The sequence below is a fragment of the Trichechus manatus genome, unplaced genomic scaffold, assembly GCF_000243295.1.
Source record: "Trichechus manatus latirostris isolate Lorelei unplaced genomic scaffold, TriManLat1.0 scaffold00009, whole genome shotgun sequence".
Taxonomy (NCBI): domain Eukaryota; kingdom Metazoa; phylum Chordata; class Mammalia; order Sirenia; family Trichechidae; genus Trichechus; species Trichechus manatus.
This window is the reverse complement of record NW_004443945.1, coordinates 1,701,021-1,728,257: the sequence shown is the minus strand read 5'-3', so window position 1 is coordinate 1,728,257 and position 27,237 is coordinate 1,701,021. Positions and strand designations below refer to the sequence as shown.

General features: G+C 41.6%; 1 protein-coding gene and 1 pseudogene across 3 annotated transcripts in view; one reads left to right on the top strand and one right to left on the bottom strand.

The window, feature by feature from the left end:
• Positions 1–12,667, top strand: part of DET1 (DET1 partner of COP1 E3 ubiquitin ligase) — a 35,302-nt gene extending 22,635 nt beyond the window's left edge. For 2 of the 3 annotated variants that reach the window (XM_004370619.2, XM_023725931.1), the window contains exons 4-5: positions 8,060–8,251; positions 11,987–12,667. In XM_004370619.2, the coding sequence (XP_004370676.1) occupies positions 8,060–8,251; positions 11,987–12,176 (382 nt within the window). In that variant the 3' untranslated portion in view covers positions 12,177–12,667. Of the gene's footprint in view, positions 1–8,059; positions 8,252–11,986 lie in introns of those variants that run through there. The other variant, XR_002823068.1, reaches the window with a different exon arrangement.
• LOC101347975 (60S ribosomal protein L7a pseudogene) lies at positions 2,285–3,447 on the bottom strand (annotated as a pseudogene).
• Positions 12,668–27,237: the final 14,570 nt, after the last annotated feature.

Below are 27,237 nucleotides of genomic sequence, written 5' to 3'. Positions count from 1 at the left end.
TGTGGACAATTAGTCCTTTGGACTAATCTTTTCGTTGTATCCTGTTCTCTTCATTCGCACTTGCTCCCGAAGAGATGAGACCAGTGGAGTATCTTATATGGCCGCTCACAGGCTTTTAAGACCCCAGACACTACTCACCAAGGTAGAATGTAGAGCATTATCTTTATAAGTAGTGTCATGCCGCATTGTGCTCTTTTAAGAACTATCTGTATGGGATCAAATTGACAACAGCAACTCGACAGATTAGATGGGAACCTTAGGGGGCAGTGAATTTATGTTAATGAGGAAGGAACAACTCAGAAAAGCAAGGTTATAAATGATTGCCCCTCAAAGAATGTAATCAGTGTTACTAAATAATACATGTAGAAACTGTTGAATTGATGTATGTTTTGCTATGTATATTCTCAACAACAACAACAAAACATAAAATTCAGGGAAAAAAATTTATAAATTTACAATCAAATAAATTATGTTAAAAACAGAGGTAGTAAATACTCAACACGCATAACTTCCTAATTATTTTACTATTATTTGTGCTCTTAAGGTTATTTATATCTATTTTATTTGTATGGTGAAGATGCTATATAATGGTGTGCTACTGCACATCCCTTAACAACTTGATATTCAGTGATATCACATTGGTAGTTTGAAATTGGCCATGGCAGAAGTATTTACAACACAGCAAGCAGTTGGCAAGTGCTAGGTATCGCGGTTTTTTTTTTTTTGTTCTTGGAGAAATAATCGTTAAGCCTTTGTTGTTGTTAGGTGCTGTCGAGTTGGTTCCAACTCCTAGTGACCCTATGTACAACAGAACAAAACACTGCCCAGTCCTGTGCCATCCTCACAATAGTTGCTATGTTGGAGCCCATTGTTGTTGCCACTGTGTCAGTCCATCTCATTGAGGGTCTTCCTCTTTTTTGCTGACATTCTACTTTATCAAGCATGATGTCCTTCTCCGGGGATTGGTCCCTACTGATAACATGTCTGAAGTACGTGAGATGAAGTCTTGCCATCTTGCATCTAAAGAGCATTCTCGCGATTAAGCCTTTACCTGAACATAGTTGGATCCATCCATTACCCATGTACAATGAATGAAAAAAAGACCTACACTGAGGCATATCATCATGAAATTTTGGAACACTGAGGATAAAGAGAAAATTGAAGAAACTTTTAGAAAAAAGATAACATTTTACATATAAAAAATAATGCTTCAGAATGGCATCGGACTTATCAGTAGCAACACTGAAAGCTAGAAGCCATTGGAATCATGCCCTCAGGCTTCTCTGAAAAAATTATTTTTAATTTAGAATTCTATATACAAATAATGGAGTGGAACAAAGATATTTTTCAGACATGTAAGGTCTGAAAAAATTGCCTGCCATGTATCTTTTCTAAGGAAGCCTCTGGAAGACACACCTCACCATAAACCAAGAGATAGTCCAGCACTGGAGAAAGACAAAGAGAATTGGGAAGGTGATAGTAAAGGGAGGTTTCAGAATGAAAGATCACCGGTCAAAGCAGATGGAAGCAGGGGAGTGGAAGATTCCAGGAGGAATCATTCAAGGACAAAATAAAATGGTTAGGCTGGCTAGTGGGTTTGAGTGTATTAAGATGAGATTGTCAGTTCTACTCTAGTAGAATTGTCAGGATAGGCCTCATTGAGAAGATATTTGAGCAAAGCTTTTGGAGGAGTTAAGGGAGCAAGCCATGTGGATATCGGTGGGAAGAATATACCAAGTAAAAGCAATAGCAGATGTAAAGGCTCTGAGGTGGGAGAGTCTCTGATGCACCTGAGGAACACCAAGGAGGCCAGGGTGACTGGATTGGAGTGCACAAGGGGCAGAGTGGTTTAGGAGATGTGGGCAGAGACCAGATCTGGAGCCAGACACATAGGACCCTGAAGCCTCTTCTAAGCCTTTCAGCTGCAACTGTAGATGAAATAGGGAACAGTGTAGTGTTGGAGCAGAGAGACGTGGTCTGATTTATGTTTTAACAGCACTTCTCTGGCCGCTGTATTATAAATAGACTGTCGGGAGCTAGGGTGGAAGCAGGGACACCAGTTATGAGACTATTGCAGTTATCCCATAAATAAAATTATTACAGTCTTGTTTCCTGTCACTAGGATGTAAATGCTGTTTTGTTTATAAAATGCTGTTTTGTATCCTAAATACCTAGAAGAATGCCTGGCATATAGTGAATAAAAAAACAACAACAAAAAACCACTTGCTGTCGAGTCGATTCCGACTCATGGCAACCCCGTGTGTCTCAGAGTAGGACTGTGCTCCGTAAGGTTTGGTTTTTCACATACCATGCCTTTATTTCTTTCTACCTAAATGAGTCAGTAACTTGTTGATCATAAAATCCTGGCTTGGTTCAGAGTATGCAAGTACTGTATATGACCAAACAATTAAAGACACTCTTCCAAAACTTGACTGGCATGCAAATTAACACTTTACAGAGTGATATGATAAACATAAGTTTCACACAGCTCTTCCCCTTACGGGGAAAAGACCCCTGGGTTTCAGCACACACTTGCCATGACTTTCAACCCAGAAACATGCATACTTTTAACCCAGAATGCCAAATGGACACTGGCTGAAGGATAAGTTTTATTTTTATGTACAGAAAAATTAGCTGTATACATTAGCCCAGTTTGGGGGCAAGTTCTTTGGCCTTTGCTTTTTCTAGCTTGGCAGTGTGAGCCACAGATTTGGGACCCAGGACATTGCCTTCCCAGTGACAGCAGATCTCATCATTTCTGTCATTGTAATTGGTCCCGATAGCTTCCGTCAGCTTAGCCAGAGCCCCTTTGTCTTCCGAGTTCACCTGTGTGCAGACAATGGGTGGTGCAGGTCTTTTTGTGGACTAGCCATCCTGATCTGTCCTTCCCTTGATGATGCAGTAGGGAACCCCCATTTTATGACACAAGGCAGACAGGAAGACAGCCAGCTCAGTGAGGTCTATGCCATGTGCATTCACCACGAGCTGGGCCTTCTTGTTTTCCACCAGGGTGGTGACAGTATTAACCCCAGCTCGAAGGACAGGAGGTCTCTTAGTGGGGACATCCCATTTGCCAGCAGCTTTCTTCTCATCCTGGGCCAGCAGCCTCTGCTTCTTCTCTTGCTTTGTCTCTGGTCTGTACTTCTGGGCCAACTTCAGCAGTTGCGTAACTGTCTGGTGGTCCAAGGCCTAGGTGAACTACTTAATGGTGAGGGACATTTTCAGCTACTTGTAGAGAATAGCCTTTTGCCACTGTAGCTGGATGTAGTGGGGCCATTTGACAAAGCAAATGAAGTCCCTTTTGGGTTGGCTGTCCTGTCCGATGCCAAAATTCTTGGGCCTTTTTTGAGCAGGGGATTTCCATCTTCCTGACCTCTTGCTTCTTGATGCAGCAGAGGCCGGGGCCACCTTCTTCCCCTTGGCCATCTTTTCTTGTGGCATTTTGGGCAGCTGGATGACAGTTCCACAGGATTTTCAGAGGCTGGTTTTTCACAAGTGGATCACCAGGCCTTTCTTCCAAGGCGCCTCTCGATGAATTGGAACTGCCAACCTTCCATTAGTAGCTGAGTGTTTAACTGTCTGCGCCACCCAGGGACTCCTTGGCACATTGCCGTCGAGTCGATTCTGACTCATAGCGACCCTATACAGAGTGGAACTGCCCCATAGGGTTTCTAAGGAGCAGCTGGTGGATTCGAACTGTCAACCTTTTGGTTAGCAGCTGAGCTCTTAGTTACTGTGCCAGCACAGTTCCTAGGCCCTCAGTAATTATTTGATTGAATAGTGGTGGCTATCAGGGTGGTAGCATTGAGGGCGGTAAGTAATTGATTCTAGCTCAATGTATTTTGAAAGTAGAGCCCAAAATAATAGTGGAAGATGGGATACGGGCTGTGAAAGAATGAAGTCAAAGAAGATTCTAACTTGTAGGAGGGAGTTGCCATTAAATTGTGATGGCAAAGACTGTGGGTAGAGCACGTTTAGGGGGGAGAATAAAAAGTTCTGTAAGTGGAGAGGTCTAGTAGTTTCTCAGGAAGGAAGGAGTGATGTCTCTGTCAGATCCACATGACAGACTAGTAAGATGAGGACTGATAATTAACTACTGGATTTAGCAACGTGGAGATCATTGATGTTAGCAAGACTAGTTTCAGGGAAACGGTGAGGGTGAAGGCCTGTTTGGGGTGGGTTTAAGAAAGAATGGGAGGAGAAGAATTGGAGACAGTATAGAAAACTGTTTTCAGGAGTTTTAAGTGGGAGGAAGAAAATGACATGTTTGTATGCAGGTGGGAATGATGACATTGAAAAGGAGCGAATTGATGGTTTAGGAGAAAGGGAATGAGAGGGGATGGGCTTTAGTGCACAGGTGGAGGGGTTGGCTTTACCTGGGAGCACAGATAGCTGTATAGGTACAGATATTAGGCAGATGTGCTAATGGTAGCTTTAAAGTCCTCTTCTGATCACTTCCTTTTGCCAGTGACATAGTAAGCAATGCCATTACCTGAGAGTGAACACGGAGGAGGAATTATGAAATCGCCACCTAAGAGAGTAGGAGACTGGCTGGACTATGGAAGTGGAGCATGAGTGTCCCTCAACATTAAGGACCCACTTGACCATACGATCCAGCTGTCCCGCTTCTTCGAATATATCCTAGAGAAATGAGAGCCATCACACAAATAGATACATGCACACCCATGTTCATTGCAGCACTGTTCACAATAGCAAAAAGATGAAAACAGCCTAGGTGCCCATCAGCGGACGAATGGATAAAAAATTATGGTATATCCACACAATGGAGTACTACGCAACGATAAAGAACAACGATGAAACCATGAAACATAACATGGAGGAAGCTGGAGGTCATTATGCTGAGTGAATTTACTCAGTCACAGAAGGACAAATATCGTATGAGACCACTATTATAAGAACTCAAGAAAAGGTTTAAACACAGAAGAAAACATTCTTTGATGGTTACGAGGGTGGGGAGGGAGGGTGAAGGTTATTTACTAACTAGACAGTAGATTAGAATTATCTTAGGTGAAGGGAAGGACAGCACACACTACAGGGGAAGTCAGTGCAACTGGACTAAAGCAAAGCTAAGAAGTTTCCTGAATCCGATCAAACACTTTGAGGGACACAGTAGCAGGGATAGGGGTCTGGGGACCATGCTTTCAGGGGACATCTAGGTCAACTGGCATAACAAAGCTTATTAAGAAGATGTTCTGCATCCTACTTTGGTGAGTGGCGTCTGGGGTCTTAAAAGCTTGCAAGCGGCCATCTAAGATGCACCAATTGGTCCCAACCACCTGGAGTAAAGGAGAATGAAGAACACCAAAGATACAAGGAAAGTATTAGCCCAAGAGACAGAAAGGGCCACATAAACCAGAGACTTCATCAGCCTGAGACCAGAAGAACTAGATGGTGCTCGGCTACCACCAGTGCCCACCCTGACAGGGAACACAATAGAGAGTCCAGATGGAGCAGGAGAAAGATGGGGTGCAGCGCTCAAATTCTAGTAAGAAGACCAGACATAATGGTCTGACTGAGCCTGGAGGAACCCCGGAAAGCATGGCCCTGGATTCTCTGTCAGTCCAGAACTAAAACAATTTCCGAGGCTAACTCTTCAGACATGGTTTGGACTGGACTGTGGGACAAAGTGATACTCGTGAGGAGTGTGCCTCTTAGCTCAAGGAGATACAAGAGACTAAACGGGCAGCTTCTGTCCGGAGGTGAGATGGGAAGGCAGAGAGGGTTAGGAGCTGGTTGAATGGACATGGGGAATCAAGGGTGGAAAGGAGTGTGCTGTCACAGTATGGGGAGAGCAATGAGGGTCACATAACAATGTATAAATTTTTGTATGGGAAAAAATTAAAAAAAAAAAAGGACCCACTTGAGGTTCATGGTCATGAATTTAAAGTGAGCATTGCTGTATGTTTTTCTCCAGCTATGGAGAAAACTGTATAGATACAGGCATGGAATAGGCAGAGAGTTCAATTTAACTAGAGGTACAGTTTTTCCAAGCAAGAGAGGACAAAGTTGCTGAAGACGAGTGCAGTTTTAGTCACTGACTGTGGGATTTAAGTTGGGCAATGAAGGAAGGACATGATGAGAGTGTAGGGTGTTAAAAAGTTGCTACAGTCAGTGGGCTGTAGGTCCTTTGGGGTTGAAGGATTGTTGAAGTTGGGATTACTAGAGGGAGCGAGCAGGAAAGATGGAGAAGGTGGTTGGAAAGTGCTTGACCCTGAGATGATGGAGGGGTTGCAGTAGTTGGTAATGAGAAGGTTGAGGTATGACCATGGGTGTGAGCAGCTGAGACAGAGAAGAAGTCAAGGAACTACGGGGCCATGGTGTTGGAAGGATTACCTACGAGAATTTTGAAATCACCAAGAATTAAGACAAGCGTAGCTGGACAGAGTGACAGTGAGCCAGGCACTAAACTCATGAAATGCCACAGGGAGTAACTGTTTTGTCCTTTAGTCAGTGGGAGCATTGAGAATGGAGGGGGTGGGTGCTGCTGAGGAGGAGGGACTGCCTCAACCTATAGGTTGTCCCAGATGCTTTGATTTGGGCCCTGGGCCAATCCTATCGTTTTTATCTTTTGAAGACGGTGAGCTGGACAGGGTTGGGGTGTGAATTGAGATGCAGTACTAGATCTTTGCTGGAAACTAAAGAGCCCAGGATCTTTATTCCACCTCAAATGAAAGGGAAAGAAATCAGTTCTGTTTGGCTCAAGGTTTAATTTTATGATGTACACTGAGGCTGTGAACATTTGTATCCACAGGAGTAATGGAAAAGCAGTATGGCTAGTGAGGCTTTCTTCTGTGGGAGCTGAGAAGTTCATGTTCATCTAGCACCACCAGTTAACACTGAAAACAGAAATCAGAACCTATCTCATCAATCTTTTTGGCCTCATCAAAGTTAGGGACATTGAAGGTTTTTATTCCATTAGTTTTTATTTTATTAGTTTCATAGTTTTCCTCCCTGGACAAAAATATTTATTTATTGTATTTTTCCCTTGATTGTTAAATCATATTATATACTTTGCTAGATTAAAAAAAAAAGACTATACCAGCAGTGACATCCTTTCTAAAACTATAGGACAATAAAAAAGAAGAAAAATAATGTTAAATGTCATTGCACAAACACAGCTATTAGCATTTTGGTACACTTCTGTTGCACTCTTTCAGACATAAGTTTTTGTTTCTTTAATCATATGATTTATGTATTGTAGCCTACTTTTTTACTTAGCATTAAAATAAACATCCTTTTTACCATATACTCCTTAAAAATTACAGTTTTCCGTTTTTTATTTTTCCTTCAATTTTTCATTATTATAAGCAGTGTATTGAACATGAACAGAGTTTTTTTGCATTTAGGGTTGCTTTCTTAGGATAAAGTTCTGCAAGTATAGAAATACTTGGTCAAAGGGTATTAATTTTAGTATTTGTCTCATCTGTGAAAAATAGCTACTCCATTATTTCTACCAAAGATAAGTCAGATGTGTGACTCTGTATCTGTGTGATTGTTCTTCTAGATTCTGATGTTTCTGTGGGAATAGAGGTAGCTGGCCCCCAAACTTTATTTAAATGAACAAAAGGAGCAATTTGTCCAAAGGTGTGGTGGAAGTTAGCTTGTAACAGATCCCAAGAAGAATCAGAGAGAGGCTTCTTCTGTTCAGGATTCTCTGCTGTTCCGTAATGCCTTCCTTAATGCAACCTAAGGCTATTTATTTGGGGAAAGATAAGTTCTTGAATTTTTTTTTTCACTTGAACTGTTACCAAAAAGAGTAGAAATAGTTGCCATAGACTAGTTATACTCATGTAAACCTGTTTGTAGAGTCTTTAAGTTTTCTAAAGTAATAGTAATTTTCCCCATTTCTAATTCTATTTTTTGCTTTCTAAGCTATTTGTAGCTAGCTAGACTTGTGATGTAAGAGTTCTACCCTCATTCAGTATTTTACTTTTTATTTACAGAATAGATTATTTTTAGACACGTTTGTAGATACAAAATCCAAGGCAGCTTAGTGTACCTGCTAACAAAGCCTTCTTTCACTGGTGCTTTGTTTTAGGTTCAAAGACACTATTATCAATGCCAAGTATGGAGGGCACACGGAGGCAGTACGCCGGCTGCTAGGACAGCTCCCCATCAGTGCCCAGTCCTATAGTGGGAGCCCCTACCTTGATTTGTCTCTCTTCAGCTACGATGACAAGTGGGTGTCAGTCATGGAGCGGCCCAAGACTTGTGGGGATCACCCTATCAGGTACGCCACCACTGCTACAGCTGCAACTGCTTCAGGGCTGAAGACGGCGTGGTTCTCTTTTTCATTCCTGAACACCATTTTGTTGTGACTCTCTCCACTTGTATTCATGGGTTAGATTCAAAGGGCAGGCTGTTTCTGTAATGTGGTGAGTGCTTTGATCATTTAGGTACTAATTTCATAAGTTAACTAGTTCTACTTTTTGCTTCTCATCAAAGCATCCAATTCAAGTAAGTGTTGTCCTCTTTAAAGGTAGGGGAAGGAAATGGTACTTTTCCATTTAATAATCTAATACCACTCCATAATAGTTTTTGTAGTTGAATCTTTTTATTATGTCAACTTAAATTATTTTATCACGCCATGTTACATAGTAGAAAAGATAGCAGAAGCATTTTGGGAAATAAGCGGTTTAGGAGAAACCCTTGCTTCCTCACTTTGAGGAATTTTGGAATATAAATTACTCTGTTATCTCTGCAACCTTGAAACTAACCTCTTATAAGCAATCTCTCCCTTATAAATATGCAATTCATAGCCCTACCTGTCCCTACCAGGTCCGGAGCCTGTGTTGTTCTGTGTGCTGTAATAAGTACTAGGGAGAGAGAGAAGTACTGCTGCCACTGGTGGGCTTGCTCCAAGGAAGGTGTTTTCCTGGAGCTCTGGGCTGGAGCTGGGAAGGTCTTGTTCACATAGAAACAATGGTAGTTAGATCTTTGTAGTAGTAGCATTTCATAATCCAGCTTCATTTAAATGGACCTGTGTAACATTCTTTTATAATTAATCATAATTCATAATATTTCCTTTGGGAAATTGCAGTCAAGTTCCAAAAACCAATTTTTAAAAACTTTATTATGGAAAATTTTAAACACATACGAAAAGTAGAATAGTATAATGAACCCTCATGTACCCATCACCCAGCTTCAATAGTTATCAATGCATTTTCAGTCTTACTTTGTCTAGACCCACCACTACCCCTACTACTATCCCCCCAATTATTTTGAATCCGATTCCAGATATCATATGAAACTTCAATACCATTATCCCATCTTAAAAAAAAATCAACAAAAAAGTATTAATACCATCAAATATCTAGTCAGTGTCCATAATACCATTATCCCATCTTAAGAAATTAAAAAAACTTTAGTAGTACAGTGAAACCTGTGAGAGCTGTAACTCAATGGGACTGCCTTGTTTATTAGGGTCATGAAAGTTTTCTGCCTTTGACAGGGTACAGTCTTACCACTTTTCTGTCACTCTCTATTAGTGGAAAATATTTGAATTTTCCTTCTTTGACAGGTTTCCACCTGTTATGGATTGAATTGTGTCCCCTCAAAATGTGCTTCAACTTCACTAGGCCATGATTCCCAGTATTGTGTGGCTGTCCTCCATTTTGTGATCTGATGTAATTATCCTAGGTGGTGGTAATCCTAACCTCTGTGATGTTAATGAGGCTGGATTAGAGGCAGTTACGTTAATGAGGAAGGACACAATCCCTAGGATAAGGTTGTATCTGGAGTCAGTCTCGTCTGAGATATAAAAGAAGCGAGCAGAGTGGAGAGGGACCTCCTACCACCAAGAAAGAAAAGCCAGGAGCTGAGTACATCCTTTGGACCTGGGGTCCCTGCCCTGAGAAACTCCTAGACCCAGGGGAAGATTGATGACAAGGACTTTCCCCCAGAGCTAATAGAGAGAGAAAGCCTTCCCCTTTAGGTGGCACCCTGAATTCGGACTTCTAGCTTCCTAAACTGTGGTAGAGTAAATTTCTGTTCGTTAAAGCCATCCACTTGTGGTATTTCTGTTACAGCAGCACTAGATGACTAAGACACCGCCATACATAAGTTTTGGCTTTCACAGGATTTTACTATATCATCAGATATCTAGTCAGTGTCCACTTCCCCTATTGTCTTGTAAATATTCTTTTACAGTTGGTTTGTTTGAATCAGGATGTAAACTGGTCTATATGTTGTATTTGGTTACTGTTTCTCTTAAGTCTTTGTTATTCTATAGGTTCTACTGTCCTCTTTTATTTTTTCCTGCAATGAAGTTGTTGAAGGAAGCAAGTTGTTTGTCCTGTGACATTTCCCACTACTTCTGTGGTGTGGTATCTACCATGTTCCTCAGTCCCCCATATTTTCTATAAACTGATAGTTAGATTTAGAAGCTCAGACAACTAACTTTTAAATTATAAGCTGTTTGCGTGCTGGGAACTACCTGGGTAAGGTTAGTGAGTTTTTACACATCAAAGCATATTATGGGCCTTGTTTGATATAGTCAGGTTGCACGAGATACATTTCCCTCCTTTCTGACTTCTCTGCCTTTCTAATTTGAAAAGATTAACCAAGGTTACAAATTTGGAAATGCTACTGTAGCTACATGGGTTTTTCTTGTAATTCTTATTTCTTTTTAATTAAAAATGAGAGGTGTGAGTATATTAAAGGCATTTGAAGAGTTGATGCTGTAACTCTAACACCGTTTTGTATGTTTTTTTCTAGCCTTTGTCAGTACTCACAGTTGTTTATGTAAATGTAAAATAGACATTTACATTTACACAGTTGTAATCACAGGAAGCATAATAGTTTGTAGTCTGCTTTTCTCACTTTGTATTATCTTATAAACGTTTTCCATGTTGCTACATAGTCCTCACAATTACAGTCCTACTGATGGCGTATTACTCCATCAAGTAGATGTGCCATAATTTATTTAGCCATTCCTTTATTACTGAGCATGTCTCATTCTGCATTTTTACATTAGAGCTATGCCATCTTCATACATGTTACTATTTACTTTGTTTAAATTCTGAGGATATAAATTCTTGGAAATGGGATTATTACATCAAAGGGTATGGCTATCTTTATGTCCATTTACATGTTTGCTTTACAAAGGGAAATTATAAAGCCCTTGAATTCGAGGCACATCATTTTCTAAAATTCCCACCCCCTCCTCCCCTACTCCACTCCCACCCTGCTGATCATCTCTAGTGACATTTATTTTGCATATGAGAAAAGGTATTTAAGTACTGGAACGGATAAAAGCATCTTTAGTCTTATTGTATTAGGTGAATATTTTTTTAAAAACTAGCTAGTATTTGTTTTTGTGTGTGAGAAGGAAAAACCTCTCAAAAAGAATTTATTCTTAAAAATGAAAAACTCAAAGATGGGCCTAGACCTGCACTGTCCTTTATGGGTAGCCACTGGCCACATGTGGCAATTAAGCACTTAAAATGTGGCTAGTCAACGTTGAAATGTGTCATGTCATATACACCCTGGATTTCAAAGACTTAGTATGAAAAAAAGAATAAGTATTAATATATTGATTATATGTTAAAATGATATTTTAAAATATTATTAAAATTAATTTCACCTGTTTCTTTTTTAAATGTGACTACCTGAAATTTTAAAATTACACACATGGCTTGCACTGTATTTCTGGCTCTGGCCCAGACAATCTTGAGGCAGTAGCTTCTGGAAGAGGCTGGACTATAACTAAGGATCATTTAGGGAAAGAGAAATGACCCAGTGACTCAGGACAACCTAGTGAGACTCATAATCACACTTGGTCCTAAGATTAGCTGATTAGACCAGGGAGACTTTGCATTTTCAGTAATGACATGGGGTTGATGTGATAGGAGATTTCGTTAATAAGGCAAAATAATGAGTTGCCAGCTTTCCTTTGCTGTCCATATTTCAAAGTGGTGGTGAATATTAATACCATCCTCTCTCTTTCTTTTCTTATTCTGTGTAGGTTCTACGCCCGAGACTCTGGTCTACTCAAGTTTGAGATCCAGGCAGGCTTACTGGGCCGCCCCATCAACCACACGGTGCGACGCCTCGTTGCCTTCACTTTTCACCCGTTTGAGCCTTTCGCAATTTCCGTGCAGAGGACTAATGCTGAGTATGTCGTCAATTTCCACATGCGACACTGCTGCACGTAGGTGCCTCACCAAAGCCAGGTTGTGTGGTCTTCCTAGACTTTGCCTCCCTCTTATCTCAGTTGACTCCAAAGCAAAAGCCTCTGGCTGCCAGCCCCATTCTGTGGTTCCAGACTGGTGTACCTCACGAGAGACTGAGCAGGAGAGAAGAGTGGGGGACGCGAAAAGCAGATCAGTTTAACTGAATTTTCTTATTGTATACGGTCCAGCCACTGATGGACTTCAAGTCCTCTTGCCTTTTCCCTGTGGGAATGCCTAGCATTAATTAAGTTCATTTAACTCTTGTTTTATTTTGCGTTTTATTGCTGTGAGAAGAGAGCGTTACACCCTACCCCGTTCCTGTCACTTCTTTGGCGTTGTGGTATGCAGCCTGAAGCAAATACATTTTGTTTACTTAGGAGATCTATATACATTCTTTCCATTTAGCCAACAAGCAGGGCTATCTTTGTAAGCAAAAAATAAATAAACAAAGCCTTGTTATTTTCTTACTTAAATATAGCCTGTTTGATGACTACCTTATGTTCTGATCACATCAAATGCCTTTCAAATACTTGGATTCCTGGAAGGACAGTGAAGGGGCCTGGAGGCCATGGATACAGCAGCTGCTCCTGGGAGAACTACATGGCGTGTGCCAGCATGGAAGACAGTCATCTGCTAGGAATATTTTCTTCCCCAGGGTGTTCGCCTGGAAATTGTTACAGCTGGAGGAACTGGGCGTAATTGCGCGTTCTCATGTAGAAGCATGCTCCCATCTGGGCCATCTGGGCCTTGCAGGTGAAAGAGTGAGCAGCTGTTCTTTGGCCATAGCAGAAACAAGCACGGTGTAGCACGTACAGTAATTTGGGTGGTAGGAGCTGGCAAGCTCCAGGTGTCCCTAAAGAGATCGTGCTACTGTTCCTGAGTGCCCCAACCATCACAGCTATCCTACAAACACCTGTCTTTTCCCCAGCCCACATCCTTCTGTCACATTCTCCACAGGTCTCCAGAGAGCTTGTCAGACTTTATATTTCATGTTTGTTATGTATCTGCCATGCATATAGTAAGCTTGTTTTTTGACATGTGATTTGGAGGTAGCTTGGTAATCTTGGGATCCAGAGCAGGCTATGAAAGGGTCCATGGGTGCAAACAGCTGAATTTTGAATCCCCTCCACATCCCGACTAACTTCCCTTGGGACCCTAAAAAGTGGGATATAAGATACTGAGCCCCGCCAATAATAGTTCTGCTCGTTTCATCATCCTCAACATCTAAATTAATTCTCATTCAGCAGTCAGCACATGAGGATTTGAGCACCTTCTATGAGTTAGGTAGACACTGTGTTAAGATATTAAGGATGAGGAGCAAAATAAGCAAAGAGATAATTATGAGACAACACAGTAAAAGCTCTAATAAAGTATATCTGGGGAACAGTGTAGGGGGATAAAGGGGCAGCGAGAGGACAACTATACTAGGGAAGTGACATTGGAACTGGATAAATGGGAACATGTGGTGTTGACCAGGGTGGAGACATTTCAAGGAGATGCCCGGCACATGCAAAGACATGGAAGCATGAAGTAGACTGTCAAGGTTATGGGATGTCAGTCTAATATGGCGAGAACAGAGGCCACTTACATGGGGGCAGGGGCAATGTGGACGAGCAGGTAAGCTGAGAGGGTATTGTGAAGAGAGGTTCTTGTGCACAGTGCTAGAGTTTTCAGTAGCAGGAAGCAAATATGAATTTCACAAAGATAACTTCCAACATTTTGAAGGATGACTTGGAGGGAGTAGAGACTCGAGGCCAGAGAAGTCAATTGTGGTAATCCAGAGGGGAACGGGAGAGCATGAATGACATCACTAGGCATCTGGAGGAATGAAATAGTGGGCATCCTCCTGGATTCTTTGTAGGTCATGAAGAATGTGGGGTCCCAAACCTTGGTGAGTTTCTGTTCTACTAAAATACTAATCAAAGACTATAGGCTTCAGTATGGATTTCATCTCAACATAAAACAAAAATCCTCACAACTGGACCAGTAGGCAACATCATGATAAACAGAAAATATTGAAGTCATCAAGGGTTTCGTTTTACTTGGATCCACAATCAGTGCCCATGGATGAAGCAGTCAAGAAATCAAAAGACGTATTGCATTGGGCAAATCTGCAAAAGACCTCTTTAAAGTGTTGAAAAGCAAGGATGTCACTTTGAGGACTAAGGCACACCTGACCCAAGCCATGGTATTTTTATCCGCCTCATATGCATGCAAAAGCTGGACAATGAATAAGGAAGACCGAAGAAGAATTGACACCTTTGAATTATGGTGTTGGCCAGGAATATTGAATATGCCATGAAGTGCCAGAAGAATGAACAAATCTGTCTTGGAAGAAGTATAGCCAGGATCCTCCTTAGAAGTGAGGATGGCAAGACTTTGTCTCACGTACTTTGGACATGTTGTCAGGAGGGACCAGTCCCTGGAGAAGGAAGGACATCATGCTTGGTAAAGTACAGGGTCAGCAAAAAAGAGGAAGACCCTCAATGAGATGGATTGACACAGTGACTGAAACAATGGGCTCAATCATAACAATTATGAGGATGGCTCAGGACCAGGCAGTGTTTCGTTCTGTTGTAAGTCGGGTCGCTATGAGACAGAACCCACTGGACGGCACATAACCACAACAATGTACTACTCATTACCCCAGGAGAAATTTTTCAGCCCCATGTTTGTGGGGCTGAACCAACCTTTTTATAGAAGCACTTTACCTTTTTTCTTTTAACTGAGTTGCTGGATTGTACCTGTAGACTAGAGTTTGAAGTTGCTTAGATCTCAGTGTGAATCTTGGCTGTTTCTGTTCATGAACTCTGTGATCTGGACAGATTTCCTAGACTTTGAGACTTAGTTAGTAGTTTTCTCCCTCTTAGTCGCACATTCCCTTGGTCGTAGCTTAGATTTTTTCTTCCCCTATAAGTGCCTCCGCTCCAAAGTCTCAATTTCATACACCCCACTTTGACCCCCACCTTGTATCCCTTCCCTGTACTCACTTTAGTACCCCCACAACACAGAAGGCTCAGTCCACTGGCCCAACCTGGATTAGTTAGGGTAAGGTTAAACTGCTATAACTAAAAGACCCCATAATGCAGTGGCTCAAACTACGTAGAAGTTTTGTGTTTTCTCTCTCAGGTAATAGCACAGGGCAGGTGTCCAAAGCCAGTGAGTAGTTCTGCCACACACAGCCATTCAGGGACCTAAGGCCCTTCTATCTGTTCTCTGCCATCCCCTGTGGCATCCTGGATTGAGCTGGCAAGAAGGTGAAAGAGTGTGGAGGAGGCTTGGTTTGGTCTCAAGGTCCCTATCTGCTAGTATTGTCTAAAGTAAATGTTTTCACTTCCCCACATCCCATTTTGCCTCAGCCTACTCCAGATAGGTTTCTGTCCCCAACACTCCACTGGAACTACAGTTGCTAAGGTCACCACTGATTTCATGGTGCTAATCCAATGGTCACCTCTTAGCCCTTTCTTACTCACCGTTGCAGCATTAGACGTAGTTGATGTCCCTTTAAATCAAGAAGTACTTTTCTTCTCTTCGTTTTGAAGACATTACATGTTTCTGGCTTTCTTCCTGCCTTACTGTCGCCAGCCCCTTTGCTGGTTTCTCCTCTGCTGTACCTTTAGATGTTGGAGTGCCCCAGGACATGGCCTTGGAGCCTCACTTCTTTTTTTCCGTATATTCTTTCTTAATTTCATTCATTCCAATGGTTTTAAATTCTAGCTAGATGCTGATGATTCCCAAATTTATAACTCCAGCCCTGACCTCTTCCTTGAGCTCCATATTCATATACCCAGTAACATACATGGCATCTCCACTTGGATATCTAATAGGTATTTCAAAACTAGCATGTCCAAAACAACAATCTTGATTTCCACCTCCACCTTTAACCTGTTCTTTCTCTAAGATTTTCCATATGGCTCCAGTACCTACCCATTTACTTGAGCCGAAACCTTAGGAATTAGTTTCGATTTGCCTCCCCACACAATACACACCACCCCGTTTTAGGACTTCACTCCAGGGGTGTGTCCTGAGCAGTCTAAATCAATCATAATAGTCCATACTCCTTGCTAGTGAATAGAACAGGATCCTAGGTCAAAGACAGTCAACATATAAGGGGTTGGTTTAGGAATGTCATTTGACCTAATTCAGGCCACTGAGTGAGGAAAGGGTTACTGGGGCTTCTGGACAACATTTTTCTTTTGAGAATGGCAGTGAGGAAACATGTAGCCACATTTCCACTATCCAACACCCTATGATTGTACTGGGAAAGAATCAGCTTGGATAAAGCTAACCTGGATGGCAGAATGAAGGGGATGATGTGGTTGGTTGACTAGATCACACAACCCTGAAACCCACCCCACATCTGGACTTCCAGTTCTGTAAGACAATAAATTTCCTTACTGTTAAGCCACTTTTAGTTGGGTTTTCTGTTTCTTGCAGTTGAAAGCAAATTAATAGATTCAAAGAGAAAGGTAAGTCCCCTGTGAAAAGATTAGTGATATTCCTGCTGTTTGGGTATCCCCTTAGATCCAGTTCCAGTTTCCATAAGGCCCAACTATGCTATAGTTCCTCTTCTTGAATTTCTGTAAGATTCCTGGTTCTACTGTACCCCCCAGCAGCCATACTTGAGCTGGCCTGGATATTTCTTATAACTAAAAGTATTTAGCTAAAATAGAGTATATAAACTCAGCCCATTCAGTACTTGGCTGATGTTATGGATTGAATTGTTTTCCCCCAAAGTATGTGTTGTTAATCCTAACCCCTTTACCTGTGGTTATAATCCCATTTGGAACAAGTTTTCTTTGTTAATGAGGCAGTATTAACATAGGGTATGCCTTAAGTCAATCTCTTTTGAGATATAAAAAGAGCAGATTAAGCAGGGGAGCAGAGATGGAGGTAGATAGATTTCCGGCCACATGAAGATCACCAAGAAGCCAAATGAACAGAAGCTGAAAAGAGACAAGGATCTTCCACAGAGCCAACAGAGAGAGAGAAAGCCTTGCCTTAGGGCCGGTGCCCTGAATTCAGACTTACAGTGTCCTAAACTGCGAGAAAATGAATTTGTTTATTACAGCCACCCACTTGTGGTATTTCTGTTATAGCAGCACTAGATAACTAAGAAAGCTTATACTAAATTCTCAACCCTTGTGTGTTAAGATATATATGTATATATATCCTTGTTCCTAAAAGATTTACTACCGTTTGTCAGTTTGTCCTGTTGTGCTTGTGTGTTACTATGCTGCTGGCAGCTATGTCACTGGTTGTTATGGATTGAATTGTGTCCCTTTAAAAAATTTGCTGTAAATCCTAACCTCTATGCCTGTGTTTATAATCCTGTTTGGGAATGGGTTGTCTTTATTATGTTAATGAACAGGATTAGTGTAGGGTGTATTTTAAGTCAATCTCTTTTAAGACATGAAAGAGATTAAAGGCAGGCTAGCAAGCAGAGATGGGGGAAGAGAGATGTCAAGCTACATGAAGATCACACAGGAGCAGAAGCTCAAAAAGACGACTTTCTTCCAGAGCTGACACAGAAAGCCTTCCCCTAGAGCTGGCACCCTAAATTCAGACTTCTAGCCTCCTAAATTGTGAGAAAATAAATTTCTGTTAAAGCTACCAACTTGTGGTATTTCTAATAGCACTAGATAATTCAGACAGAGTTTGGTACCAAGACATGGAGGTGCTGCTCTAAAAGATGCCTAAAATGTAGAGGTGGTTCTGGAATTGGGTAATGGGTAGAGGCTGGAAGAGTTTTAGGGTGCCTAGTAGTAAAACCCTAGATTGCCTTGAAGAGACTGTTGGTAGAATTTTGGATGTCAAGTGCAATTCTAGTGAGGGCTCGGAAGGAAGTGAGGAAAATCTCTTATCGTAGAGAATTCATATGGCGCCAGCATCAGAATGTTGCTATAAATGTGGATGTTAAATGTGTTTCTGGTAAGGCTTTAAAAGAAAATGATGAATATGTGGTTGGACAATGGAAGAAGAGAGATGCTTTTTATGCAGTGACAAAGAACTTGTCTGAATTATATTCAAATGTTTGGTGGAAGGTAGAACTTGTAATTGATGAACTTGGATATTTAGCTGACGAGATTTCTAAGCAAGATCTTAAAGGGGTTGTGAGATTTATTTTTGCCATTTATAGTAAAATGCAAGAGGAAAGAGATGGACTTAAAAATGAACTGTGCAAAATGAAAACAGAACTTAAAGATTTGGAAAATTCTGTTGTACAAACTAAGGATACATGTCCTAGAATGTTCACCAAGGACATGGCTACACAATCTTTTGTTAAAGAGAGTAAGCCTGTGACTGATGAATCTAACCAAGTACCACAGCAGAAAACCCATCAACTTAAGACTGAAGGGGACAGGGAATGAACAAAAGGAACGAATGCTCTCTGCCCCTTGGAATTCTATAGGCAGGAAATGACCAAAGAAGCTACATCTCTTGTCCTCCAAGAAAAGAAAAGGACCATCTCTGGAGCAGCTTGGAGATCAGCAGAACTGTTGGAAGGAGCACAGGAATCAGGGCCTTCTTGGTTTCAAGGGGTGGGGCCATGGTCCTGGATCTCAAGGGGTGGGGCCACAGCCTCCTAGGTTTCAGAGTCAAATCTTTGCCAACTTAGTTCTGGAGTGTGGGGCTGCCGTTAAAGTGTGCCAGGGGATGGGACTGCCACCGAAAGCTGAGGGGGCAGGGGTGCCATCCCAAGGGGCAGAAGAATGGGGCCTGCCAGGGCTGAGGGGGTGGGGTTGCTACTGAGATGGACTAGGAGAATGGGGCCGCCCATAACTAAGGGAGCAGGGTTGCTGTCCTAGTGGGCATAGAAGGCAGATGGAAGCTCAAAGCTGAAGGGCCTCCACCCAGAATCCAGAGGGCATGGCCAACACCCAGAGTCTGGAGGGCAGGGCCATTGGCCAGATGGCCTCAGAGAAAAGAAGATTGTGGTAAAAACGGTATGACCGGCATCTGACCTCCCCTAACTTCACAAGCTGGGAGGAGAATCAAGATCAATAGCCCAAGGCTGATTCCTATGAGGCAGAAGTCAGACATGCCTTTGCCCTCCAACTCTTTTACCAATTCTAACGCCAACCATCCCACCCAGGGCACTCTCTGCTTCTCTGCTGTTTTGATAATTTGTTGCAGTGACCACACAGAACTCACAGACAATACTCATGATTGAGATGTTTTAGGGAAGTAACAGGTTACAGTTCAGGTTCAGGAACACTCAGGATACAGTTCTTTGATCAGGACAGCCTCTTAGCTGTGTCTGCAGGCAGGCCTCTCTCTGGCCCTTGGTCCCTTGGCCTGGCCTCTGCCTTGCTCAGGCAAGTGTTAAAAAGCTCTTTAGCTCCACCAATAAGTGTCCGGGGGCCACCCTGCTTTGCCAGGATGCCAGGAAGCCTCCTGCCCAAAGGTGCTCAGCTTTCTCCTTCTGTGAGCCAGGGAGCCCATTGAACCATCTCCTGCCAGTCTCCTGGTTCTGCTGCCTCTGCTGCTGCCATTTCTCTGCTGCTGCTTCTCACCGTCTCTTGTGTTATAGCTCTCACTGTCCTGGTTCTGCTGCCTCTCTCTGTCTTCTGTTTTATAGTTCCTCTCTCTCTCTCTCCCTTTAAGCCTAGTGGTATGGCAAAACTGACCAATCCCCTTGTTAGGGTTCTAAACACCTTATTCGCATGGTCCCACCCCCGCAGTTTTCCATGCACCTTATATACATTATTAGCAAGCTATCCAGTCCTCTTGGTGGTCCACAAGTACCTCTTTTGCATAGTCCCACCCAGTCATTTGGTGGGAGTTACAAAGACTATGGCTAGAAAGGCCATATTAAGTAATTCACTGCGCAGCAATTATTTTCAGGGCTAATGTAATGTGTTCTACTGGATTTTGGACTTGCTTGGTGCCCATTATCCCTTTTTTTCCTCCAGTTTCTCCCATTTGTGATGGAAATGTTGACCTTGTGCCTGTTCCACCATTGTAGGTTAGAAACAGATACTGGTAGTCTAGATTTCACAGGTTCACAGATGAAGAGAAATTTTGCCCCATATTTGATTTAGATGATTCAGAAGATGAGATTTTGGATGTGGAGTTGATTTAAGACTTTTGGGATGATGTGATGGGGTGAATGTTTTACATGTGGCAAGGACATGAATTTTGGGGGGCCAAAGGGTGGAATGTTATGAATTGAATTGTGTCCCCAAAAATACATGTTGTAAATCCTAGCCTCTATGCCTGTGGTTATAATCCCATTTGGGAATGGGTTGTCTTTGTTACGTTAATGAGACAGATTAGTGTAGGGTATATCTTGGGTCAGTCTCTTTTGAGATATAAAAGAGATTAAAGGCAAGCTAGCAAGCAGAGATGGGGGAAGAGAGATGCCAAGCCACACGAAGATTGCCCAGGAGCAGAAGTTTGAAGAGACAAGAACCTTCCTCCAGAGCCAACAGAGAGAAAGCCTTCCCCTAGAGCCAGCACCTTGCATTTGGACTTCTAGCCTCCTGAACTGTGAGAAAATAAATTTCTGTCTGTTAAAGCCACCCACTATGGTATTTCTGTTATAGCAGCACTAGAAACTAAGACATTGGTATTTCAAATACCAGTAGGGTCACCTGTGGTGGACAACTTTCAGTGGAGCTTCCAGACTAAGAGAGACTAGGAAGAAAGGCCTGATGATATACTTCTAAAAATTAGCCAATGAACATGTTATGGATCACAACAGAATATTGCCTGATATAGTGCAGGAAGATGAGCTTCCCAGGTTGGAAGGCACTCAAAATACACAGTGCCCACAACAATGGACTTAGGCATACCAACAGGTGCAGGACCAGGCAACATTTCGTTCTTTTTATACATGGGGTCACCATGAGTCAGAGCCAGCGCAACAGCAACTAACAATAAAGTATTCAGGGTAGTTCTCAGTAAATTCTAATATATTCTCCACAAACATCCAGTGAATCTTAAGAATCTTTGGAGAAACAAGTTCTTTGGAACTGAAATGCTTAAGAATAGCAGGGACTTCAGGGGACAAGTCCTTCAAATATAAATTCTTCCCTCTACGTCTCTCCTCTCCTCCCTACTCTGCAGGGAGCTGGCAGTGCGAAGCTACTCTGGACCTTTGAGAAAAAGGTCCCATTTAAATATAGCAAACCCTTTTTCATTCAGAGCCCTTGCAGAGAAGGGCAATGTAAATGAGTGAAAAGCCTAAATTAGATAATTTTTAAAAGAACGGTAGCTTCATTATTTTCAAGTACACAGAGTAATTCAAACTAAGCCATGAAGTATTCCTTTGTAGAAGCCCTGAGGGACTTTCCTTAATGAATAGATTCTAATTATTGGTAATCAGCGTAACAGTTGTCTGCAATGTGTGCTTTGTAAGCAATTGAGCATATTAAGTGATCTCGATGTTCCAGGGGGCAATTTTGTTTACAACATTAATCTGCTCAGCGCATATTCTTTATAGCTGTAACCCGCTGTTGTTTAAGAAAAAAAAATTCTGAAGGCCCTGTCCATCATGCATTTGATTATTAGAGGCAAAAATAACAGAAGGCAGAGTGATGTAGAGTAGGACTTGGATTCTTTGCCCACAGTGCCTTGATAGGATTATGGGAATGGCTCAGGCTTTCGTGTGAAGCCTGGTTCAAGTCGCCTACTAGCTGTGTAACCCTGGGCATGATACTTAGAACTTCATTGAGTCCCAGTTTCTCCTCTGTAAAATGGGTATAATATCTACAGAGTTGATGTGAGCATTAAATGGGTGTTAATTAAAGCACCTACCATGATAATTGCTCAATAAATGCTAGCTGCCGCCTTCTTTCTCTTTCTACATCTCTTGGCTTGTGCCAGAGGCTCTTCTGCCTCTTCAGTGTTGCAGGGACTGCTTCCAGCCCTGGTGAGACCTCTTCGTTCCCCGGTGACCAAGCCCTTTCTCTTGACTCAGCCTATGGCTACGCACAGGAGGCCTGTGGCACCTGAGGCGGTACAATTGTGCTGCCAAAGTTTCAGTCCCCAGCATGCACATCCCGGGTCTGAGAAGACCAGAACATCCCTAACCGTCTTTGCAGCCAAGCACATTGGATAAAGGGAGCTTTGTTTGCTAAGAGTATGGTAGTTGTGTTGTTGATCGTTAAGATTTATTAAGAGCTTACTATGGTAAGCACTTTACATAGAAAGGCGTTTACCTCATTTCATCAATCCTGAGATGCATTGTTTGAAATTGGAATGCCTCTTATTGCTGTCAGCCAGGCAGCATCTGGTGATGTCGCTGCGGCCATCACCTGTGCACGTGCAAATTGCACATGCTTTTCAATTGTCATCACTTCTATTGAGTGATGTGCCTTGTTGGTACCATATGTGTTGAATGTAAGTGCTGTTTAAAATGTTTTCAAAAAGATTACACTATGATTTCATATTATAATGAAAGGTGATTTTGTACTCATAAAGGCACAGAAACAAGAGAAGTAAGGTTAATTTTGATATTAGTGAAGTAAATATTTGCCAGGGAGGAATGAACACAGTCCATGTTCTTTACAAAGCAGCAACTGTGTGTTTTTCAGAACTAAGTAAGAGAGATACCCACTAGTAGATGAAGTTTTAGTGACATGCTGAGATTCTTGCAAAAGGATTGCCTATCAAACACCAAATAAGGCCACTGAATGAAGAAGTCATTACATCCCTTGAAATAAATGGAAGAAGTTTTAATGTAATAAGAGACCTAATGTGACCAATTCATGCAAAGCACAGGACTCATCATTAAGGCATCAATTTGTCAGAAACTTCCTGCTGACTTTGAACAGAAGCTGATTAACTTCCAGGGACATGTGATTCAATGTAGGAAAAAATGAAACTAGAGTTTAAGTCAAATAAGAAATGCACATGAAACAGGTATTCTTCACCATGTCTTTAAGTCTAAAAAAATCCTAAGGCACTCTTCAAATAAGTATAAAATAATTCCAAGTAAAAACAAAGCACTGTCGTAGTTTAATTGTCTAGACTCTTTTTTCTTAGTGACACATCATTGTAACCAGTCTCCAAGGTGGCTCCCAATGATCCCTGCCTCTGGGTACTCACGCTCTTGTGTGAGCCCACCTTACTTTATGTCAGGATTGGTCCATATGACCAATAGAGCATAGCAGAAGGCAAGGTTATAAAAGATACTGTGGTTCTGCCTTTCTCTTTCTCTCGCCACTCACTCTGGGAGAAACGAGTGCTATGTCATGAAGACATAGCTGCTAGGTCACAAAGACATAGCTACTGGGTCATGAAGATGTAGCTGCTAGGTCATGAAGACATAGCAGCCATCTGCAGAGACCCACTTGGTAAGAAATTGAGGCCTCCTGCCAACAGCTATGTAAGTGTACCATCTTAGAAGTGGATATTCTAGCCCCAGTCAAGTCTTCAGATGACTGCAACTCCCAACTGACAGCTTGATAGTAACCTCATTGGAAACCCTGAGTGAGAACCACCCAGCTAAGTCACTCACTGATTTTTGACTCTAAGAAATTGTGTGAGATACTAAATGTTTGTTGTTTTAAGCCAGTAAATTTTGGGGGGTAATTTGTTATGCAGCAGTACATAACTAACACGTATGTAAATAATGGTGTGTTTTGCAATATGGCATTTTCTATTTGAGAAATGCACTATTGTCCCCATTTTATAGATAAGGAAACTAACCTCAGAGATTAAGCAATTTGTCCAAAGTGACAATACTAGTTACTGGCAGATAAAACTTTCATCCAGCCTGTGTCAGAATTCATGCAAATCCTGCATTTATTTAGGTCCGCATGGGTATTTTACTGATTTCTAAAAACATGGATAGGGAATTCTGGTATTTTTGTGCCTGTGTATCTGCCTCCTTCTTTGTAGGGGGACAACCCAACAAAGATATCTTTTATTAAAGGTTGATAATACAACCCAAATGCTTTTTTTCCCCTCCTTCTGAAGACTAGTGTGTTGATTGGCTTATTTATCTGTGTATTAAGCATTTATTGAGGACCTACTAAGTGCCAGGAGCTAGGAATACAAGAACATGTAAGTCAGAGCCCCAACCTTTGAGTTTCTGGTCTGGTAATGTTTCTAAATACCTGTCTCCCTATCTTTGAAAGGAAGAGGTGCCTTGCCCTCTCTCTGGCTCATCCGTTCCATCATCAGTAAAGCTACCAGCTAGCTTAGTCTGCGTGTGGAGTTAGGAAGAAAGAACTGAGTGTTTGAATGCTTCTTTGTGGAAGTCACAGCTCCTCTCTGTAATGTTCCATTAACTCTTTGATGCTGAAGTTCCATCTCCTGCAGGGAGCGTTTACAGTGCACTAGGAGCACCGTTTGAGAGTGCTGTCTCACTGTAGCACACCTTAGCTCTAACGAGCAGAGGAGGGGCCCAGGCACCATGCCAACTACTCAACCAGCAGCTCCTCCTAACCCAGCTCATTCTGCTTCCTGAAAGCAAAGACCATCCAAGCTCTTCCCAGTTTGGTAATAAGCTTTCCAGGATTAGAGAAGAGATTCTTACAGGTTTAATTAATTGTTGGGAAGGGTGGGGGGAAGAGGGGAATGAGAATATTATGAAGAACAGGTGAACAAAGAGGTGAAAGGATGATAACGTCCAAACTCAGTCTCTTTGCCCTAGTCTTTAAACTTTTTTGTTGGGGGTTATGTGGTTTGAAGTCTCTCTTTAAAAATAAATTGCCTATAGATCACCTCCCCTTCAAGCCATTTTTTTTTTAAATTTAAATAACATTCTAGTTAAAAAAAAATTTAAATAAAATTTGGTATCTGAAAAGTGATTCTCAACTAAGAGTAGATTAGGGATAAGACTATGGGCATGTTAGAATCTTGAGGAGAGATTTTTGGAGAAACAAGTTGGTATTTTTTTTATTAGGAAATGAAAAAAAAACTTAAGTTTTCATATTACAAACTGCAAAGAGTTTGAAAAAATTTGATGAGGCTATGCAGATGGCACAGTGATTCCTAATTGTGGCACACCCCCTCAAACTCTTGGAGAGCCATGAGATTTTCCTGGTTACCAAATGGAGGGATGAGTTTTAGAAGGCTGAGAAAACATTGTGGGAGAAAAAGACTGAGTTTCCTAAAAAGACAAGATGGTAAAGCCTGGAGGAGGACTTTCTACGTGTCTAACGATGCGTGTTCAGGGAGGGGCATGCAGCCACGCCAGGGTTAGGGGAGGATGGGGGACACTACAAAGACCTGTCATTACTGAGGTGCCATTGTCTTTTAGATTTATGTTTATAATTTTGCAGTGAGGAAGTCCTTCTAAGAAGGAAAAAAAAAAAAAGATAAAATTGAATACATAAAAATGAAAACTTCTTCATGATAAAAAATACCAAAACAAAGTCAAATGATAACACATTTATCAAAGGATTAATTTCCTTAGTATAAGATATTCTGTAACACATAATACAAAGATGAGCAACCCAAAAGAAAAAATGGGCAAGGACATTAGCAGGGTGTTCACAGAAAAATAAATACACATGATCAACTACATGAAAAATGCTTGTAATAATATTTACTTTTCACCCTTCAGACTAGCAAAGATTTAAAAAGTTTGATAACTAGTGTTGTCAAGGATGTAAGGTGCTCTCACTGCTGGTGGGAGAGTAAGTTGATTCAGACTTCTTGAAAGGCAAGAGAGCAATATCTTAATAAATCTGTATAACTTTTAACCCAGTTAAATTCTACCTTTAAGTATGTGTCAGTACAAACACATTTGTATATGAGAACAAGATGTATGTACAAGGCTATCTCATTACAACTTTTTCATTATGAAACTGCTAACTGTATCAGTAGGGGACAGGCCAAATAAATTATTATGAAACAGCTGTTAAAACAAAAATTCCATTAAGCCAATAATAGAAATCAACTGAAGCTTATTTAGTATACATTTTGCAAATTGGGGTAACATTTCAACTAGAGAGTCGAATACATTCCGAAGATGAGAGAACTGCAAAACACTCTTATACCAAATCTTATAGGCATGGCCATGGAAAAAAGAGAACAGAATGGGCGATAAACAAATTTGTGGTCAGGAACGATTTCGTACAGCATTGTCTTGAAGAACGATTAAAATAATTCCCAGTTTACCCTAAACATAGCTCCCAGTCTGACCCTTGGAGTCCATTTCCCAAAACTAACTGAAATCTTCAAAAGAGTACAACGCCCAAGGCCAAACAGTCTTACTAGTTTATCTGGACCATTGTTTGACTCTAAGGCGACCCCCAAGGAACCAGTTTCTCCAAGACTCAAGGTTCAAAAGGACACCTAAGGGCAAATGGCCTGGGTGGTTCACCCCAACTCCATGGACCCAGAAATCTGGATTCCAGGAGAATTAAAATGATTCCTCACATCCATAAGATGGGATCTGATACAGCTGTTGAAAATAATGAGGCACATTCCCATGTATTGATTTGGAAGGCTCTCTTAGACATATTAAATGAATAACTCTGCTTAGCGTGATCTTACTTTTTGTAAAAACGAAACAAAAAACAAAACTGTAAATCTGTATTGAAATGGGTATCAGAATAGATATAAGCGCACAGACACTTGTAGTCATAACGGTTTTGAAAAGGTGCAGAAGAAGCTCTTAACAATAGTTACTGCCGGAGGGTGGGCCGGAAGTGAGGCAAGGTGGACATTTACTCTTCACCTCATTCCCTTTATCTTTTCAATTCTTATACTGTGAACATGTATTACTAAAACGCACACATAATTTAATGAGTTTTTCAAAGTATTTAACCAATGAATTCACCTGCAGCAGCAGAGCAGGTAATCAGACGACCCTCTGGGGGCTAGTTGAGCTGAGTAACCTGAGGCCAGGGATGTTCTTTACTTGACCAGCCCCCGGGGGTTTAGCAGTTTTATTCCTGCCCCCTGAGCCTTTCTTTCCTTTGCACAGAGACCAGAGGAGGCTTAACTGGCTTGTGAACCGGGCTGCACACTGGCTGCTCCTGTCTGCATAAGTTTGGCACATTTCTGTAGCTCCCCGAAGGAAGAGACGCTGCAGCAGCATTTAATTAGTGGCCAGGAACATGCTTTCCCAAGGACATGA